At 41.8% G+C, this 20017-nt stretch overlaps 2 protein-coding genes across 2 annotated transcripts; both read left to right on the top strand.

The window, feature by feature from the left end:
* Positions 1 to 242: 242 nt before the first annotated feature.
* On the top strand, positions 243 to 1151 carry LOC122721516. The gene has a single exon (XM_043949369.1). The coding sequence runs from the start codon at positions 243 to 245 to the stop codon at positions 1149 to 1151; it is 909 nt and encodes a 302-aa protein (XP_043805304.1).
* Positions 1152 to 19272: 18121 nt separating this feature from the next.
* Positions 19273 to 19620, top strand: LOC110607457 (auxin-induced protein 6B). Its single transcript, XM_021746574.1, has one exon. The coding sequence runs from the start codon at positions 19273 to 19275 to the stop codon at positions 19618 to 19620; it is 348 nt and encodes a 115-aa protein (XP_021602266.1).
* The last annotated feature ends 397 nt before the right edge of the window (positions 19621 to 20017 follow it).

Below are 20017 nucleotides of genomic sequence, written 5' to 3'. Positions count from 1 at the left end.
TGACCCACTTTTCCAAAGACCCCTAACTAGATCACAAACAGGGGCCAGTATCAGAATGTCGCTTGGAGAAAAGGCCCAAACAGGAAGAAGAGAGTGTAGATCAAAAGCTGCAGAAGATGAGAGAGCAGCTTTTGGCCGAGTTGGAGGCGAAGGACCCTAGCCAAACTCTTCTACCTGCCTCTTCACCCTTCTCAAAGTGGGTGCAGCAGGAGACCGTCCCAAAGAAATTTATGATGCCACCTATGGCGGCGTACGATGGAATCGGGAACCCTAGAGAGCACGTCTTGAGTTATAAGACCTTCATGGAGTTGCAAACTTTATCAGACGTCTTGATGTGCAAGGTATTCCCAACAACGCTTACGGGGCCGGCGCGGGCGTGGTTCAACAACTTGGAGGCTGGGAGTATCAGAAGCTTCAGGGATCTGGCGAATGCCTTCATCAGCAGGTTCGTTGCTGGGGTGTCTGCAGACAGGAAAACGAGTTATTTGGAGACGGTGAGGCAGAGGAGAGATGAATCGCTCAGAGAATATGTCGCTCGTTTTAATACAGAGGCCTTACAGATCCCCGAGCTAGATGAGGGCAGAGCGGTGGAGGCAATGCAGAAAGGGACGACCTCGCCTGAGTTCTTCGGTTCATTGAGCAGGAAGCCTCCCACCTCACTAGCGGAGCTAATGAAGAGGGTAGAAAAGTACATCAGGCAGGATGATGCCTTGGTGACGAGCAGGTTTGCCAGAGGAGCGGTAGATAAGGGAAAAGCCCCGGAGGAGAGAAGGCCGGAAAGGCAGGAGAAGAAGCAAGGCAGAAGATCTGAAACCTACAGACAGCCCTGGGAGCGAAGGGACCAAAGACCTCCCCTTCCTAAGGTTCCTGAACAAAAATCACTCCCTCCTTGGATTCCAGAGAATCTGACCCCGCTCAATGCCTCCAGAGCCGAGGTGCTCATGGCAGTACAGGACAAGGAGTTCCTTCAATGGCCCAGACCTATGAAAGCTGAAGCAAACCAGCGAGATCCTGACAAATACTGTCAGTATCATCGTACCCATGGCCATGACACCAACAACTGCTACCAGTTGATTGCTGAAATCGAGAGGCTGATAAAAAGGGGACACCTCAGAAACTTTGTGAAGAAGCCGGAGGGGCAAAGGCCTTAGCCCAACCCAGCGGTGCCAACACCTAGGAGAGCGGGAGCAGGACCAGTAAATGATGGATCCAGTGGGACCATCAACATGATTGTCGGAGGGTCAGGAGGTCGGATGAGCTGAAGGGAAAAAAAGAGGAGTCGAGAGGGGGAAAGCAGCAACGCCGAGGTCATGCAGGTCGTCGAGCATTCTCCAGTGGCCATCACTTTCTCTCCGGAGGATGCTCAGGGTGTTCAGATGCCTCATGACGATGCCCTTGTTATCGAAGCCATCATCCACAACTACCGGGTAAAGAAGATCTTGGTGGATGATGGGAGTAAGGTGAATTTGCTGCCCCACAGGGTTTTCCAGCAGATGGGAATCCCGGAGGAACAATTAGTCCGGGACCAAGCATCGGTCAAAGGAATTGGAGGAGTCCCAGTGCCCGTGGAAGGAAAAGTAAAGCTGGCTCTCACTCTAGGAGAAGCGCCAAGGACTCGCACTCATTTTGCAGTGTTCCTGGTGGTCAAACTCCCCCTGAGCTACAACGCGATACTAGGGAGACCTGCACTGTTTGATTTCGAGGCTGTCACCAGCATCAGATACTTGGCCATGAAATTCCCAACAGAGGCAGGAGTGGGAGTAGTCCGGGGAAGCCAAGAAGAAGCAAGAGCGGTGTACCTAGCCACAGTGTCAGAACCAAGCTCGGCGGGGGAAAAGCTCGACTCTGAGGTGCTAGAGGTCAGGGACGAGAAGAAGGAGGCTAGAACAGAGCCGGTCGGAGAGCTGGAGACTTTTCCCTTATCAGAAGCAGAGACAGATAAGGTCTTCAGTCTTAACGCCGGCCTCACTGAAGAGCAGAAAACAGAATTCATGGCCCTGATCCGAGGTCACGCATCAAGCTTCGCTTGGAAGCCTTCTGACATGCCCGGAATTGACCCTGGAGTGATGACGTACAAGCTGAATGTCCTACCCGAGGCCAAACCGGTGAAGCAAAAGAAAAGAGTGGTAGGAAGGGAGAAGCAACAGGCCACCAGGGAGGAGGTCCGAAAATTGGAAGAGGCTGGATTTATTAGAGAGGTTATGTACCCACAGTGGCTAGCAAATCCTATATTAGTCAAAAAAGCCAATGGCAAGTATAGGATATGTATAGACTTCACTGACCTCAATCAAGCATGCCCCAAAGATTGTTACCCCCTCCATGATATTAATAAAATGGTCGACTCTACGGCCGGTTTTGATTATATGTCGTCTTTGGATGCTATGTCTGGTTATCACCAAATTCTAATGGACAGGTCGAATGAAGAAAAAACCTCGTTCATAACAGAAGATAGGACCTACTGCTACAAGGCCATGCCCTTCGGGCAGAAGAATGCCGGGGCAACATACCAAAGACTGATGAACAAGATTTTCAAAAATCAGATCGGCAGAAATGTAGAAGTGTATGTAGATGATATGGTGGTCAAAGGCCCAGCCTTCCAACAGCAAATGGTAGATTTGAGGGAAGTATTCGAGGTGCTCGAACAGTATAAAATGAGGCTGAACCCAGCGAAATGTGCCTTCTTCATCAGGGGAGGAAAATTCCTGGGGTACATGGTAAGTGGGAAAGGCATTGAGCCCAATTCTGAGAAAGTGGAAGCTATCTTGAACATGCCAGAGCCAACTTGCGTAAGAGATGTCCAGAGACTTACCGGGAGAGTGGTGGCGCTCAATCGCTTCATGTCGAGGTCGGCTGAAAGATGCTTGCCATTTTTTAAGAAGTTGAGGAAAGTGCCGAACTTCGAATGGACCGAGGACTGCCGAGAAGCTTTCAAAGAGCTCAAAAGTTATCTTAGCTCGCCTCATGTGCTCAGTAGTCCGATGGAGGGAGAAGAGCTCCTGATTTATTTATAAGCCTTAGAACAAGCCGTCAGTGCCGTGTTGGTTAGGGTGGAAGGAGGGGAGCAGAAGCCTGTCTTCTATGTCAGCAAGGTGCTTAAAGATGCCGAGGTCAGATAATTGAACATCGAAAAGATGGCATACGCTCTGTTGCTAGCAGTCCGGAAATTCAGGGTCTATCTGGAAAGCCACCAGGGAGTAGTGATGACAGACCAGCCTCTAAAGAAGATCCTCCACAGACCAGAAATATCAGGTTGGATGCTGGCTTGGTCCATTGAGATTAGCTCTTACTGTCTAGAGTACCGACCTCGGACCACTATAAAATCTCAGGCCCTGGCTGACTTCATAGCAGAATGCTCATTCAATGAAGAACAGATCGAACAGGGTAAATCATCTTCGAAAAAGTTAGAAAATGAGAGAGAAGGGCATTCCTCTCAGGAATTTAGCTGGAAGTTGTATGTTGACGGGGCATCTGGTGCTAGAGGCAGTGGCGTAGGAATAATGTTGAAGGGACCTGAAGAATTCAAAGTTTGCTATGCCCTACGCCTAGAATTCAAGGCTTCCAACAATGTGGCAGAGTATGAAGCTCTAATAAATGGAATGCTAGTAGCGATGGAGGTAGGGGCAACCGACCTCGAAGTGAATAGTGACTCCCAACTGGTGATCAATCAGGTAACAGGGGCACATCAGGCCAGAGACCCTACCATGCAAAACTACCTAGCGAAGGCAAAGGCTATAGAAGCCGAGCTTAGGAATAAAGGGATCATAGTCAGGTATTAGAGAATACCTCGGGAGGAGAATGAAGAGACGGACTTGCTCAGTAGATTGACCAGGGAAGAGCTGGAGCAACTCCCGGATGAAGTATACATACAGCACGTCAGCACACATGTTTTTAATAAAACGACCACTGTATTGCAAATAGATCAAAGCCAAAACTGGATGACCCCGTACCTAGAATACTGAGAGAAGGGAAAGCTTCTCAAAGACAAGGACAAAGCAAAAAATATAGCGGCCCGAGCTGCCAACTATCAAGCAATAAGGGGAACTTTGTACAGAAGGGGGAAATCCAGTCCGTGGCTCCGTTGTGTGAGCCCGGAGGAGGCAATAAAGGTGATGGAGGAAATACATAGAGGAATGTGCAGAGCTCACGAAGGAGTAGGAACGCTGGCTAATAAGATATTCAGGCAAGGGTACTACTGGCCCACCATTAAGAAGGAAGCAGAAGAGTTTGTCTGAAGATATGATGTCTGCCAGAGATTTGCCAACCCCATCAATGTCCCAGCCACTCCTCAATCCAGCATCTCCAGCCCGTGGCCGTTCTCGCAGTGGGGAATAGACATCCTGGGACCCTTTCCTAAGACCACAGGGCAGAAAAAGTTTGTAGTAGTGGCTGTGGAGTACTTCTCGAAATGGCCAGAGGCGGAAGCAATCCCCACAATAACAACCCGCAAGATGATAGATTTTGTATGGGGAAATATCATCTGCAGGTTTGGAGTACTGAGGGTGCTCATCTCAGATAACGGCAGACAATTCGACTACAGTGCCTTTAGAGCGTTCACAGCAAACATGGGCATATGGCACAAATTCTCCTCAGTAGGTCATCCTCAGACCAACGGCCAGACGGAGGTCACCAACAGAGCTATCCTCCAGGAGTTAAAGAAGAGGCTGGATGGGGCAAAGGCAAACTGGGCAGAACAACTCAATAGCATCTTGTGGACACTCCGAACTACCCCCAGGTCGTCCACTAAAGAAACGCCTTTTGCACTTGCATTTAGCACTGAAGCCGTAGTCCCAATTGAGTTACAAGTCCCTACACATCGGGTCCAGTTTAATGATGAGAACACGAATAGTGATAAGCTGAGAAGTAACCTTGATGCCCTAGAGGAAGTCAGGGAGGAAGCCAAAATCTGAACTGCCGCTTATCAACAAAGAGCAGCTCGTTATTACAATCAAAGGGTCAGGGAAAGAAGTCTGAAGGTAGGAGACTTGGCCCTGAGAAACCTGGAGGCTACAGGAAAAAGAGCGGCGGTAGGCAAGTTGGCACCGACCTGGGAGGGCCCTTTCAGAATAACAAAAGTGATCAAGCCGGGGGTATATCGAATCGAGGATATGCAGGGAAACCCTGAGCTTCACGCCTGGAATATCCAGCACCTAAAGAGGTACTTCCCTTAGAATATTTGTAAAGAAAATTCTTGTACTATGAAAACATGAATGAATGGAATAACATCACCTTTTGACAAAGCAATGATGATCTCTATTACTGTGAGTATTAACTCTCTCAAAAAACGAAAAGAACAGATCCTAGAAGACCTCAGTGAGGTAGGTGACCGGGCTCTCAAAGTACCTCCGCCACCACAAAACTGGCTGAGATGATGAAACAGCAGTAGGGCCAATAAGCCTGAATACCATGCAAGGCCAAAGAGCTTGGAAGCGGCAGTAAGGCCACGGAGCCCGAATCTTACAGAAGACCTTAAGGAGGTACAAGACCAAGATCCCCAAGATCTCCTGGCACAAAATAGCCGGTGAGATCCTCGAGATCTCCCGGAACAAAAACGGCCGGTGAGATCCCCGAGATCTCCCGGAGCAAAAACGGCCGGTGAGATCCCCGAGATCTCCCGGAGCAAAAAACGGCCGGTGAGATCCCCAAGATCTCCCAGAGCAAAAATGGCCGGTGAGATCCCCAAGATCTCCCGGAGCAAAAACGGCCGGTGAGATCCCAAGGTCTCCCAGAGCAAAAATGGCTGGTAAGATCCCCAAGATCTCCCGGAGCAAAACTAAACCCCAACCTCCCAAAGGAGCTCGGGTCCTAAGAGAAAGGGACTCAGATCTCACACGACAGCCAAAGGAGGCAAAGCGCCATGCCGATCTCAAGAAGGTACTAAAGTAGATATAAAAAGTCTAAATCCGAACTCGGATTACAGGCTAGTACGACACCGACCCTAGCTTCGAATCTTGTCATAACATAACTAAAAACAAAAAGGCCAGTCCTGCTCATCGCTTTAAAAGGTACACGATCCTTTTTACTTTGGTTATACAAAGACTATACGCCTGAGGTCATATGCATGAAGTAACAAAAAGAAAGTTAAAAATGTCCAGTCAGCTGTTAAAAACCGAGCTCAAGGTGAGGACCTAATAAGGTCAAAAGCCTGTGAAAGAACACAACTTAAAAAGTTTACCCTTAAGATAAATCTAGCTCAGAAAAAGCCTACGGATAAAGATGCCCTTGTGAAATCGGAGAGATTTACAAGTCAGAAGACAAGTCTTTGGCTAAGCTTTCAGCCTTGATTAGCTTAAAAGCAAGCGGTAAGAGACTGTGTGCTCAATTCCTCGTAAATTATGGGGCATGGCTTAAATGTTTTGTTCCTAACAAATTAAGCAAGTTATGCTTGTAACAATATAAGTAGCCTGATGAAGTTGGAAAAATAAGCAGAGATAAGAACAGTTCAAATATGCACGACAAACAAAAATTAAATTTCATTAAAAAGAGAAAGTAATTACAGCCTATTTTACAGTTTACTCTACTGAAGGAAAAACTGTCCTTAACGGACTTACATGCCTAGGGGCACTATCATCTACACTATCATTTACACTATTTGTATCTACATTATCTACATTGTTGTTCATGGGAGGCTCAGCATCCTCCTGCTCAGACCCCCCAGTGCCCACAAAAGGCACGATCTCCTGTCCTTGAGGCCCAGCATCTTCATTCCCCAGCTCGGGTTCTGCCTCAGGAGGCCCAGCTGCAGTGCGAGAAGCTCCTCTGGGTAGAGGTCTGTCATCCTCCCCATAAAGTACCTGCTCTCCATCAGAGTCTTCTTCAGCACCTCGAAGTTTGGCTAAAGGAGTGGAGGGGTTGTATCTAGCAGTCCTCAGACCTCTATTATACCCAAAGATGAACATGCGGAAGCTCTTATTCCATATGGCAGTTTTCATTTCATCAGAGCCTTGGAACTCCGCAAGTTGCTTCTTACAAGCCTCAGCTATCTCAGCCTTCAACTCAGGGGACTCTTTGTAATTCTTGAGATAAGCTTCACACGCTTGTTGGATTTCCTTTTTCAGCTCAGCCGACTCTTTATACTCTCTGAGGCGCTCCTCGCACTCCAGCTGAACCCTATCTTCAGCCAGCTTAGCGTCCTCGAGCAGAGCTGAGCACCTTTTCTTCAAGACCTCGACCTCTTGGCTAAGATGCTGGTTCTGAAGTCTGGTTGCCTCAGCCTCCAAGGTCAGGTCTTTAAAATTTTAAGCATGCTTGGCCAGCTCCTGCTCGAGAACAACTACCCGAGCCAGGGATTCCTCATTGTGGGCCATTACAATAGCATGATGAGACTGGGCAGCCTCAAAATCTGCCTTTAGGGCCTCGTACTGGCGGCGGATCTCATCCCTCTCCTTCTAGACCTCTTCCAGTGAAGATAGCTGTTTCAGGGCTTCTTTACAACGAATATCTACTTCAGCTACCTTCTCGTCCGCTCTTCTGAGGGCGTCTAAGGCATATGTTAGCTCCGCCTGTAAGGACTTGGAGTGCTCTTGAGCCGCGGCTAGATTGCTCCGGGCGTCATTGGTGGCAGACAGGTTTTCCTCCAAATGCGCCTCCTCAACCCGGCAATCCACGGACTCCTGGAGAGCATGGTCGCGAGCATCCACCTCCATGAAGAGGCCCGTCACCTAGAAAAAAAGAGAAAACTGTCATAACAAAGAAACAAAGAAAACCAAAATATGAGTAGGATTCGGAGGAGACAACTTACCATGAGGAGCATCTCCCTGATGATGTTCCCCAACTCTCCCCGAGGACGAGATCGAAACGCTGCCTGCTCTCGAGTAGAACTGGCCAACAGGCCAGAGAGAGCAAGCAAGCAGGAGTCTGAAGCTTCTGTGACCCCGCCGAACATCCTCTCCCGCAGTATCTCCGTAACCACGCTCGCCGGAGATTGGTGAGTGATGTCCTCTGCATTCAAAATGTCATTGTCCGGGGCAGACAGCAAAGGCACCACAGGAGTCTTTTTCTTCTTCTCGAGGGGAGGCAGGGCTAGAATTGGCTTCCTTGAGGCTCAAGATCTCTTAGGGATGGGGGCAGGTGCTTCAGAAGGAGGACACTTACTCCTGACCTCCACCGCCATGACTTCATCATTGGCCGAACTGGGCCCCTCTCCCTCAATAAAAGGGGCAACCTCAGTAATGGCTCCCTGAATATCTCCCCCTGTCGGGCTGATCTCTTTCTCGCCCTCGGGAGCACTGACGCAAGCAGGGTGCGTCCCAGGCACCCCCTCAGGAATACCCTCGGAAGGCACAGACAAATCCGCTCTCACCGGGTCGACGTCCTCAACTGACCTAGCAGCGATCTGAGGAGCCCCCTCCATCCTCGGAACTGAAACTCGTCGAGATTCTGGAGCTTGGGAGGATTGAGTGGCCGAGCTCGGTCTACTGCGACTGGATGGCCTGGAAGATCTGGTGCTTCGGGAGCTTGGCTTTGAGGCCCGAGAAGAAGATGGGGCAGGAGGTCGGCCAACCGTCTTGAAAGATATAACCTCGGCCACCCTTTGAGTAGCCTCCCTCATGGATTGCCCAGCTAGGAGGGCATCCAGAGCAGCGTCCATGCTCTCCCGGGATAGCACGAGATTCTTGGGAGGCTTAATCTGATCCATTTTCACTGAAGAAGCTGCAAGAGCCACCAAAATAAGACAGGTTAGGACCATTTTCAGTAAAGCGTCATAAAGACAAAATTAACGCAGGCAGATAAAATAAGATACCCGCGTCCTTAATATCCTGAAGGTTGGACGCGAACAAGCACTTTTCGACGTCATACTTCTTCTCCACAGAAGTCAGTCGAAGGAATCTGACCTAGTCGGTAAGGCTCAGCTGGGGCAGGTCATTGCAACCCAGAGAGACATCCTCCCAAGGGAGATCAAACTCCCAAGCCAACCCTGTCTGCTTCTTCAACTCCACCACCAAAAACCCCTCTACCCAACCTTTGATAGAGTCCTTATAGCCCGTGAAGATGGACAATCCTCCGCGAGGGGCAAAGTAGTAAAATTTTTGGCTCGCCTTGACCAGCTTGAAGAAGCTGACGAACAGATGAACCGTGGGTGTGAACCCCCAACTCAAACACACGGATTCAAAGGAAGACATGAAAAGAATGGAGTTAGGAGTCAGCATTCGAAGGGTAATATCGAAATACCGGAAGGCCTCTTTAAAGAACGGAGAAAAGGGAAAAGACAAACCATATTCCCTCTGCTTGATGAAGAAGACTAGACTAACGTCCTTTTGAGGGTCGATAAGACCAGGGGGATGAGGATCAGGAAAAACGATCCTCTCATTCCGGTAAGGAGCCCAGATGTGAAAAAGAGGGGTATCCAGGTATTCCCTAGAGATAAAATTCCTAATGTTGGACGGGGTGATGCTAGACTCTAGGTTGACAACATCGGGAAGACTAGAGCTATCCATGATGGAAGAAGAGGCGTACCTGGAAAACAGTTAGGACGGATGAGCAGAGGAAGGCAAAGAGAGCAGAAGAGCGGAGGAGAGCAAATGTTCTAAGAAGACTGGCAGAAGACGAAATTTGAAACAATGAACAGCCGAAAAGATGTTTTGAGCAGTTTTGTCCTTGGACGGCACGGTCATTATTACTCTCGATATTTACCCCCTCATCAGTCGGACAATAACTGACGAGAAGGTAAAGGGGCAGTTGATGACCGTTGGATTTCTTCACCCCAGTTTGGGGCCAGGCCCATGACAATAGCCCATTATCTGGAGGCCTTCAAGTCTCCCCCGTGGACCCAGTCCGGCCCACTCAGCCTTGAGACCGGGCTGCGTCTTTGTTTCTCAATCAGGCCTGCCCAGCCCGTATGGCTCATCAAACAAATCCTCTTTGGGCTCAGTTTTAATCTTATCTTCCGGCCCGGCTCAAAACCTAGAAGGAGACCGACCCATCCGTCTGGTGGGTCCATCAGCATGCGTGCCCGTGGAGAATCAGAGGCCGTTACGCATGTAGCAGGAATACGATATTCTCGTACGTCTGAATCGATATGGCAGGGATAGGTGGCCATATGATAGACAGTTTGTTATACGTCACTAGCAGACAAAAGAAAACGGATAAAAGGAGGATTGCCCTCCTCTAGACCTAAACTATTTGCTAAGTTTATAGAACTATTGTAAAACCCTATTTTCCTGGATCTCAGATTATCATATATTAATTAGTGTTGAGTTCAATAAAAATAAATTTTACTCTTTTCAACAATTATGAATTACAAATATGGTAAGTAAGATCGAGTTCGTAAATGACGGTTAACTATTATTTTTGAGAGAACGGATATAAAAAGATATGAATGATGACCGATAATCTGACGAATTGACGATCGACTTGATGAATTTATGAACAATTTATCTCCACAATAGATCGATGATTAGACGACCTGATTACTGAATTGACAACTTGACAATATGATGACTTTACGACCTGACAGTTTGACGACTTGATGACCGATTTGATGATCTTATGATCTGATGATCGACCGACTAAAGACATGATGATTTAACGATCTTATGACCCACTTGATGACTATCGACCTGACGACTGTCGATTTAATGACTATCAATCTAATGACCAAGCACTTGATTACATGAAGACCTGATGATCTAATAACCTTACTATCAATCTGACAACTGTCGACTTAATGACTATCGACCTGACGACTAAACTGATGATCAAACTGACGACCGTTGACCTAATGACTATCGACCTTTCAACCGACCACCCGATTACCTGATGAATTAATGACTTAATGATCTAACAACTGGACGACTTGATGACCAGCTGACCTAATGACCAAAATGACATCCTAATGATTTGATGATCTGATGATCTTATGATTGACTTCACAATAGAGCAAATTAAACTATAGATAAAAAAAAAGAGAGTTGGATTGAAGATATTTGACCGGATGCAAAAGTAAACTAATTAAGAAGCAAATAATTAAAGAGATTAATTAGATTAAAAATATATTTAATTTCATAAATATCTTGGTGTTAATTATCAAGATTGATCATAGATGTAAGGATGCCCAAATTAATTTATGGTTAGCCAGTTATACCTGTTGACACGATCTAACAACCTAATCTTTTATTATCAACAAATAAACTACATGATTAATTCAATGAGATTTAATTTGATAACAGCATTAAAGAAGTAACATAGAAACCAAAAATAAGGGGAATTAAAGATTGATTGGATCTCAAAATTCTTATGAATTATAGCTCGAAAGTTTTCTAACTAGAATAAAGAAGATTAGCTGTTGAAGCTCATATTGCAACCAATAAAAAGTGAAGTATTAGAAGATATAAAAGCTCAAAAACTAACTGTCCAATTCAAAGAATCTTCCCTTTTTTAAAGAGAAAATTCTAAACTAATTAAAAGAGGAATAAAAAAAATCCATTTCAAAGAGGAAGTGAAAAATCCAAAATTTCCTATTCTTTCTAAAATCATTTCTTCCTAAACTGGTTTCTTCAATTTAATAGAGAATCAGATCTGAAAAATTCGTGATATTGCATAAGCTGTGCCCAAGGTCTATGTATGCCTTACCCAAGGTCTGCCTTATTCAAGGTTTATTCCATGACTCCATTCACTTCTTAGTATAAGTCATCTAATGTAATATGTGCCCATAGCGTGAGACATGCTCAAGGCTTGCTTTGCGACTCTACCTATGATTTTTGCTTAAAACTTCCAATTAAGAGCTTTTCTTCTCCAATAGTACATAATCTATTAATATTGCAAAAACAAAAAAAAGGAATATCCGCAATTCAGCATAATCAACTCTAATTTCATAAGAAAGAATGTGTACTGAATAGGCAAAATTTACACCCATCAAATTCTCCCACACTTAGTTCATGTTTGCTCTTAAGTATGAGATATATGTCCAAATTCATGTCCCACATGTAATAGCCTTTCCTGTTTGAATAAAGTTTAAGCCAATAAGTTTCAAGAGACCAACCCAAAGAACAATGTTATAATACCCGGCTAGACTCCGATATCGAAATTCCTACCGTCCGGTGGAATCTCGGATGTCGGAAACCTCTAGAAGGATAAAATCATGTTTTTATAAAATGTTTTAATGTATTTTATGATTTTAAGCAAAAAGGAAATTGAGTTTTGTATGAAAGTGACCAAGGAGGCATTTCCAGGTTCGGCCGCCGAACCTTAAGTTCGGCCGCCAAACGTGGGATGGTTTAGGGGGGCATGTTAGGCTTCTGAAAGTCTCAAAAGGTTCGGCCGTCGAACCTCATGTTCGGCTGCCGAACTTGCATGAGATGTGGGGGCACGTTCGGCTGCCGAAAGGTGGTCTGCCAGCCCTATATAAGAGCTCCATGGCTAAAACGGGCGAATTTTCTCTCCATTTTCGGCCACGGTGAGTTCATGCTCTCCTACGGTTCTTTTTTGACGTTTTCCCTCCGATCTTTCATGTTTTAACAAGCTTTATGTTGATTTGAAGAGATTTGAGCAAAAAGAGCAAGTTTTGGAAACTTGGAGACCAAAGAGCGGATCTCTCCCATCTCCGAGTCGGATTGTCTCTCCTCTCGTTCTACAAGAGGTAAGAGTAGATCCATAGTTCCTTTCATGTTTTAAGTAAGTTTTATGAAGTTTATTGGGGTAGAAATGCATGTGTAGGTTTATGTTGAGTTTTTGGTTAAATGTATGTTTATGAACAATGTGGGTTGTTTGATGTGTTGTAGATGGGGTTTAGGATAGTTTGAAGCCCCTAGGAGCTTGTATGCTTGAGTATGCATGTTGTAGAATAGGAAAATGCATGATTGAGTGAGTTGGGAGGCGTTTGTGCATGTTGGAACCAAGTTTCTGCCTTTTGGGAGAAACCAGGTTCGGCAGCCGAAGGCTCCTTCGGCCGCCGAACCTGCCTGTGGTAGCATGTATCGGCTGCCGAACCCTACCCCCGAAAGTGGACTTTCGGCTCTGGAAGGGAGTTTTGGCCGCCGAAGGTGCCGCCGAACATGCATGAGTTTCGTCTCTGGAGGGAACCTTCGGCCGCCGAAAGTGCCGCCGAAGGTGCATGACTTTCGGCTCTAGAGGGACTTTCGGCCGCCGAACCTGCCACCGAAAGTGCCCTGTTCAGCCCTGCTTTGCATGAATTCCTTGATTGTTTTAAGGTGTTTTAGGGGATTTTTGGGGGATGTTTTTAGAGTTATGTTGATGTATGTTAGGTCCCTCATTTGAGTCCACCTGTGTAGGTTCGGACCCGAGGAACCGAGGACCCCAGCAGTGAGTTCAGCTGCTTCGGTGTTTATCAAAGTCAGCCAGAGGTGAGTGGAACTAAACTTAATCCTTTAAATTGAGAAATTAAATGTTTTTATCATGTTTCATGCATCATGATTATGCAATAGGATGATTGCATTAGATTTCACGAATATGTTGCATCGCATTCTTTGTTGTTGATGTGGGTGAATGTTGGATGACCCAATTAGTCCCTGAGGAAAGACCAAGACCCCATTCTACGGCCTGGCACGGATATGGAACTTGAAGACCAGGTGCCCAGAGGAGGCCCTGGGAAAATGATAAGTAATGTATGACATGACAGGAAGACCAGGACCCCATGCTACGGCCTGACACGAAATGATGCTGGGACTATTTGGTGACAAGTTGACCCAACCCTTGATGTGAATTGTCTGAGTTATGATGCATTTCATATGAGCATGTTTGTTAACATGTTTTTATGGTTCTACTCACTAAGCTTGTTAGCTCACCCCTCTCCCTTAACCCCCAGGTTTGCAGGTACAGGATATAGCAGGAGGTCGGATAGAGTAAAGTCTTAGTCATGTAATAGCTCGTAGGGGACATGATGGATATAGTAATGTAATGTTGAGTTATGTAATGTAATGATGATATTGAGGTTTAGAAGTGTGCTTGACCATAGTATGTTGTAAATCCCTTTTTATATACATGATCTTAAATGTTTATGGATGATTATGTTTAACCAAACTTAATGCATGATTATGTCACCCCATTGGAGCATTGATGAGGACTCCAAGGTGGGGTTAATGTTAATATCTATGTTAATGCATGCACAGGTTGAGTTTGGTTCATGAATGAAAAGGAAAGGTTCAAAATTTTTATGTATGCTGTTGATCATGTATATGATTAAACAGGTTCATAGGGTATTGTTTGGCTTGCTACGGGTCCCGGCGGCCTTAAGCCGATCTGGATCCTAGCGCCGGTAACAGTCCGATTTTCGGGTCGTTACAAATGTAAAGGTAGGCAACAATAGTATACCTCCTATAGAGTTCAAAATAGAAGTATCAAATATACATAAAGTAGAGTCTCCATATTTAAGCACACAATAGAGATTTTTCAAGTGATTAAGTCAACTCAAATCAAGTTAAATGCCAAAAATCAGCCAAGTTATAAAGCATACAACACTTCATCATTTTTATTTTCTTTTAGTGCTAAGTACGATTGAACCTTTCCATTTCAAAAAAAAATTCATGTTATATATAGTTGAGAACTTTTTCTTGCTTAAGGTATTAATTTTCTTTCGGCACGAGGGCGCATATTGGTGATACTCATCCCCGGCTACTTGTGTCACAATCCTCAAGTGGCTACTAGCTCTATTGTTTATCGATTACCGGACAAAGGAGTAGGTTTTGTGCTTCTCAGAGTTTATTTTTATTTTACTTCTTTGAAGATTAAATAGCTCATCCATCAATTAGCACTTTTATTTCGAGCATAATGTCATCACATAATTATCATGGCGGTGTTTTAGCACATACTTAAATAGAGTTGACAATCAAATTAAGAGCAATCAATTTTTTCAGTCAAGTATTTATTATAAGGCTCTCTTAATTTGTATTTAAGAGTCTAGCAGTGTGAGCAAACGAGAGATTCTACTAAGGCTACCTAGACATTACAAACCGAATTAACCTCCTAAAGCTTAAATGGCTAGTTTTTCATATAAGCAGGGGCCTCAAGACATTGAAAATGGCTTAACCAGAGGGAAGAACATGTGGAACAACCCCTAAATAGTAATAAGAATGTATAAAGTATGTTCTATGCTCAATATAATCAATTCCCCCACACTTAGTTCACTTGGTCCCCAAAGTGAAAAATGTATAAACAACAACGAAAAAAATAAGAAAGTAGAAAAGAGAAAAGGCAAATAAAGGAAAGGGGCTTTCTTAGGGTCATGGGGGTAGCAGGTGCTTTACGCCAAGTGCGTGGCAGAGGACAGTGATGTTTTGATCCAATCAAGAAGATGGGAGTCCACGATTCAAGGCACTCTAGTCAAGAGTCCAATTGGTCCAGTAGTTGAGCAAAGTCAGTGTCATCGGGTGGAGGCTTAGATGGTCCAGTAGGTGCAACAAATGCAACATGTGCATTTTTGCTGAAAACTCAAAGGAGTGGCAGCCCGACTTGCCACAGCAGGAGTGACTGCATGGAAAACTTTGCGGGTCACATCTGCAACTGTCCGACCTGCCTTAAAGGCCTCCAGAGTGGCCTTCAGACTCTCCCTAGACATTGTGAAATTCTTAGGCGGCCTGATGTTGTCCATTGGCACTGTGGAGGCTGAAAAGATGAAAACAACACGAGTTAAATCCAAGAACAATAAAAAGAAAACACAACAAAAAAAAAGAGAAGAAAAAGAAAAAGAAAAAGATAGGAAAACAGTTATTAACGAGTACCAGCTTCCCGATAATCCCGAAAGTTAGACACGAACATGCACTTCTCGACATTATACTTTTTTTAGACAGAGGTCAGTCGAAGAAGACAGATTTGCTCCACCAAGGGCAGTTGAGGAAGGTCGTTACAGCTTTAGGGGACCTCCCTCCAGGAGAGATCAACATCCCAGTTGATCCCTGAGCCCTCCTTCAACTCTACTACCACGAAAGCCTCAGCCAGCCTTTTATTGAATCTTTATACCTCGCGAAGATAGATAATCCTCCCCGGAGGGCAAAGTAATAAAACCCATGATTGGCTCGGACTAAGCAGAAGAAGGTGGAGAATAAAGTGACAAAAGGAGCAAAACCCCAGCACAAATGGATTGATTCAAAAGAACACATGAAGAGGATGGAATTTGGGGATAACATGCAAGAGGTCACTTCGAAGTAACGGAAGACCTCGATAAAGAAGGGGGTGAAAGGAAAGGTTAACCCGAAGTCACATTGCTTAACATAGAAAATCAAACTGCGACCCTGTTGGGGGTCTATCAAACCCACCGGCGGAGGAACAGGGAGGACAATCCTCTCACAGTGAAGAGGAGCCCTAATTCTATAAATGGAGGTGTCTATGTATTCATCGGAGAAAAAATTGGAAAGAGTGAAAGGGGTAACTGTGGACATCAGACCCACAACATCGAAAATTCTAACGGCGATCATAGGGAGAATGGAGACGTACCTCGGGGGAAAATTTGTAGAGAGGAGGAAAGACATATTAAGGGAAGCAGAGCAAGAAGAAGAGTCTAGAGCAAAACTGAATACGAATTTAAAATGGGTAAAGGTGGAGAAAAGACGTTTTGATAGGAGCCTCCCTAGGGCCTCGCGGTCATAATTGAGACTTCAGGATTTACCCCTCATTAATTATGGAATAACTAATGAGTAGGTAAAGGGACACTTGATGACCGTTGAGCCACTAGCACTCAGGTCGTAGTCGAGCCCTTGCAGGAGAGTCAGGTCCAAAACCCATCAGAGCCCACTATGCAAACTGGCCCATCAGTGCGCAATTTAGTCCACAATCGAGTAGGCCGAGCTGATCAGGGGTCGGGCTCATCAAAGAGGGACCCGGCTCATCTGACGTGATGAGAGAGTCGGGGAGCAGGCCCAACTATGTCACAACCTTATCAGCATGAGCGCTGGAAGGAAATTAAATGGCCGCTTGACGATGGTGAGAAGGTAGGTACGCCCGTACATATGCCTCTGTATGATAGCAACCGGTGACGCTGTAGCAGGGTGACAGTTATGCGTCACTAGAGGATAAGGCAAAATTGAATAAAAAAGGAAGGCGTGAACCATTTAGGTTAAGCTCACTCACTCACACCAAAACCCTATCTTCTTTTGGATCTCAACTCATCAAGTAGATTTTTAAAAATTTAAGAGATGTTTTAATATATTTTTCATGAAAGATGTATTAAATACTAAAGATTTTATCCATATTACAAGAACTAAATAATAAAAATTTAACGGTTAAAACTAATGAAAAGTCTAATTAGTAAATTTTTTAAAATTTTAAGGACATTTTAGTTTATTTTTTAAAATCGAGTAGCCACTTAATTTTTTTCACATCATATACATTAAATAATAATTTTTTCTTATTTTTTAATTTTTTAGATAACAACAAAAAGAAGAAAACCTTAATGTCAATACATGATCCAATGCAATAAATTGAATGTCTATCTCAACGGTAATGGATGGAGAATTTAAGTCAGAGTTTATATTTGTTCCTAAACTATATAAAAGATGTAAAATAAATATTAAATATCAAAATTTATCAATTCATCCAAAATTATTCCTAAATTATTATGAGAAGATTAAATAAAGTTAAATAAGATCAAATAGAATGAGAAGAGGATACTTAATACTTTTACGTCTTTATAAATAATAATTTTATTTGATATTTTAATAATAGTTTAAAAGTAAATTTAAATTAAATAATAAAATTTAATATTTTTAATCTTTGACATATAATTAATGAGCAAAGGTAAATTTAAATTGAATAATAAAATTTGATATTTTTGACATTTGATATATAATTAATGAGCAAATTTAGCATTTTAACCTTTTTGAAATTTAAATAATCTAATCCATTACTTACTAAACTCATATTTTCTAGATTTAAAATTTGTCTTTCTTAAATATAAAGTCCATAAAACCTATAAAATAATATAACATTACTTATAAAATATTTTTTTAAAAAAATTTAAAATTTATTCTCTAAATTTAAATAGTTTGATAAATAATTTTAATGATATAAATAGATTATTCATTAAATGAGATAAATAAAAAATATTATTTCTTAACAATAAAAATTTATATAAAAATAAATTAAATTAAATAATAAGCGAAATAATTTTTTTAAAAATAATTAGGTGATGATTTGGAGTTGATGAGAAATAAATTTTTTAAATTAAAAAGATAAAAAAAGAGAAACTAAATAATATAATATTATAATTAAAATTATAAAAATTAAATAATATAAATATTTAAGAGCCGCTAATAATTTTTTTTAAATTAATGACTTTATTTTATAATTTTAAAATATAGACAAATTAATAAATTTTAATATTATAAAGACTTGATCGTAATATTTTATTATTATTTATATTTTTAAAGAAAATTATCTAACTAGTCCTAAATAATATAAAAATTTTCAAAAGGGCTATTGACTCATTGCTGACTCGGTGAGTAACTTTAGAGGACGATATAAATTAAATTAAGTGGGGACGGTAGGTAGTATATCTTAATTAAATTGGACGGTGATCTTTGACATTTAATTTTGTACACTATGATATTTCATTGTGTGGTTCCCATTGCTTGGTGATGCCTACATAATTTTTTCTACATAAATATCACCAATGAATTCTACTCTCTTTAATTTTCTTTTTTTTTTTTTTTTAATTCAATTCATGTCTTGAAAATTGTCGTTCAAAATGGCATGTATATTATTTTTATGTTTAGAAAAAATTGATGCATTATGAATAAGAAATAGAGTTTAATTAAAATAGCTGTGCTCTGAGAATTAATGTTGCCTATAGTGGTTAATTAACTGATATTAATAATAATACGTTTTGACTATAAATAAATGATGTATTAAAAAAATTATAATAGATTAAGTGTGAATATTGCATATAATTTGTGATAATCTCTCCCATTTCAAACTCCTAACAAAAAATCTACTGACCTATAAACTAATTCTGCAATTTTAAGAAACTAAAAACCATACAACGGAATAAATTTTATCGTCATATCTTATTATTCTCAAAATTATAAACTTAAGCATCACTTAATTACCATATTTGGCAATTACCATTAATAAATCAAAATATAAATAATTATATAATTAATAAAGATTCTTCTTCACTGCCTTAATTTGCAACTTTTTAAAACCAATTAATAAACTAATCCAGCTAAAAAAACTTTGCTTAATGCTGGAACTCCAAATTTCATCGGGAAAATTCACTCGTTAACTATATATATAAATTGAATCCCAACTATTATTCTTCGCTATAGAATTTTCTTTTGAATTCTTTAACTCTCAAACCTTTTTTTAATTTCAAATATTTCATCAATAATGTCATCGTCATCGTCGAGAGCTTCTAGCAGGAAAATGAATTATCTCTCTAAAATTTTAGGTCAAGGTTATGCAATCAAGTCATCTTTTTCTTACAAATTACTCTCCAGTTCCACTGATCAAAAAGTCAAAACTCCACAAGTTCGAAAAGGCTACGTAGCCATATATGTAGGTGACGAGAGCAAGAGATACCAAGTTCCAGTGGAGAATCTGAAGTTTCCGGCATTACGAGAATTGATTAAACAGTCTCAGAATGGTGATCTCGACTCTAAAATTAATGGGCCAATCGTGCTTACTTGCACTACTGATAAGTTTGATGAAACTTGCAAGGGGATTCTCACTGTTTGATGAAACTTTAGAGAGTTTTGAATAATTTTTTTTATAAGATTAAATTGTTAATAGATCATTGTATTTTATTAAAATTATCTATTCAATTTCTATTTATTAATTTTTTTTTTCAAAAGTCATTTTGGGCATCTTATTAAGACTGCTATATAAATTAGTTTATAAATTTTATTTTTAAATTAAAATTAAATAAGAGAAAAATAAGTAATTTTATTTAAAAATATTTTTTAATATTATTCAAATAGTAATTATTTTTAATAAATAAGTGGAGACAAAATTATAAGTAAAATATATGAAAGTACTTTAACTTACGTAAGAATTTTTTTATATACGTTATATGCAATGTCATGTCAGTTTATTTTTTTAATGGCGTAGCATTCTAAATTTTAAAAATATGCCA

This window comes from Manihot esculenta, chromosome 13 (assembly GCF_001659605.2).
Source record: "Manihot esculenta cultivar AM560-2 chromosome 13, M.esculenta_v8, whole genome shotgun sequence".
Taxonomy (NCBI): domain Eukaryota; kingdom Viridiplantae; phylum Streptophyta; class Magnoliopsida; order Malpighiales; family Euphorbiaceae; genus Manihot; species Manihot esculenta.
This window is presented reverse-complemented; position numbering and strand designations above follow the sequence as displayed.

Coding starts and splice junctions, on each gene's coding strand:
- LOC110607457 (XM_021746574.1), top strand. CDS start 19,273: ATGTCATCGTCATCGTCGAGAGCTTCTAGCAGGAAAATGAATTATCTC.
- LOC122721516 (XM_043949369.1), top strand. CDS start 243: ATGGCGGCGTACGATGGAATCGGGAACCCTAGAGAGCACGTCTTGAGT.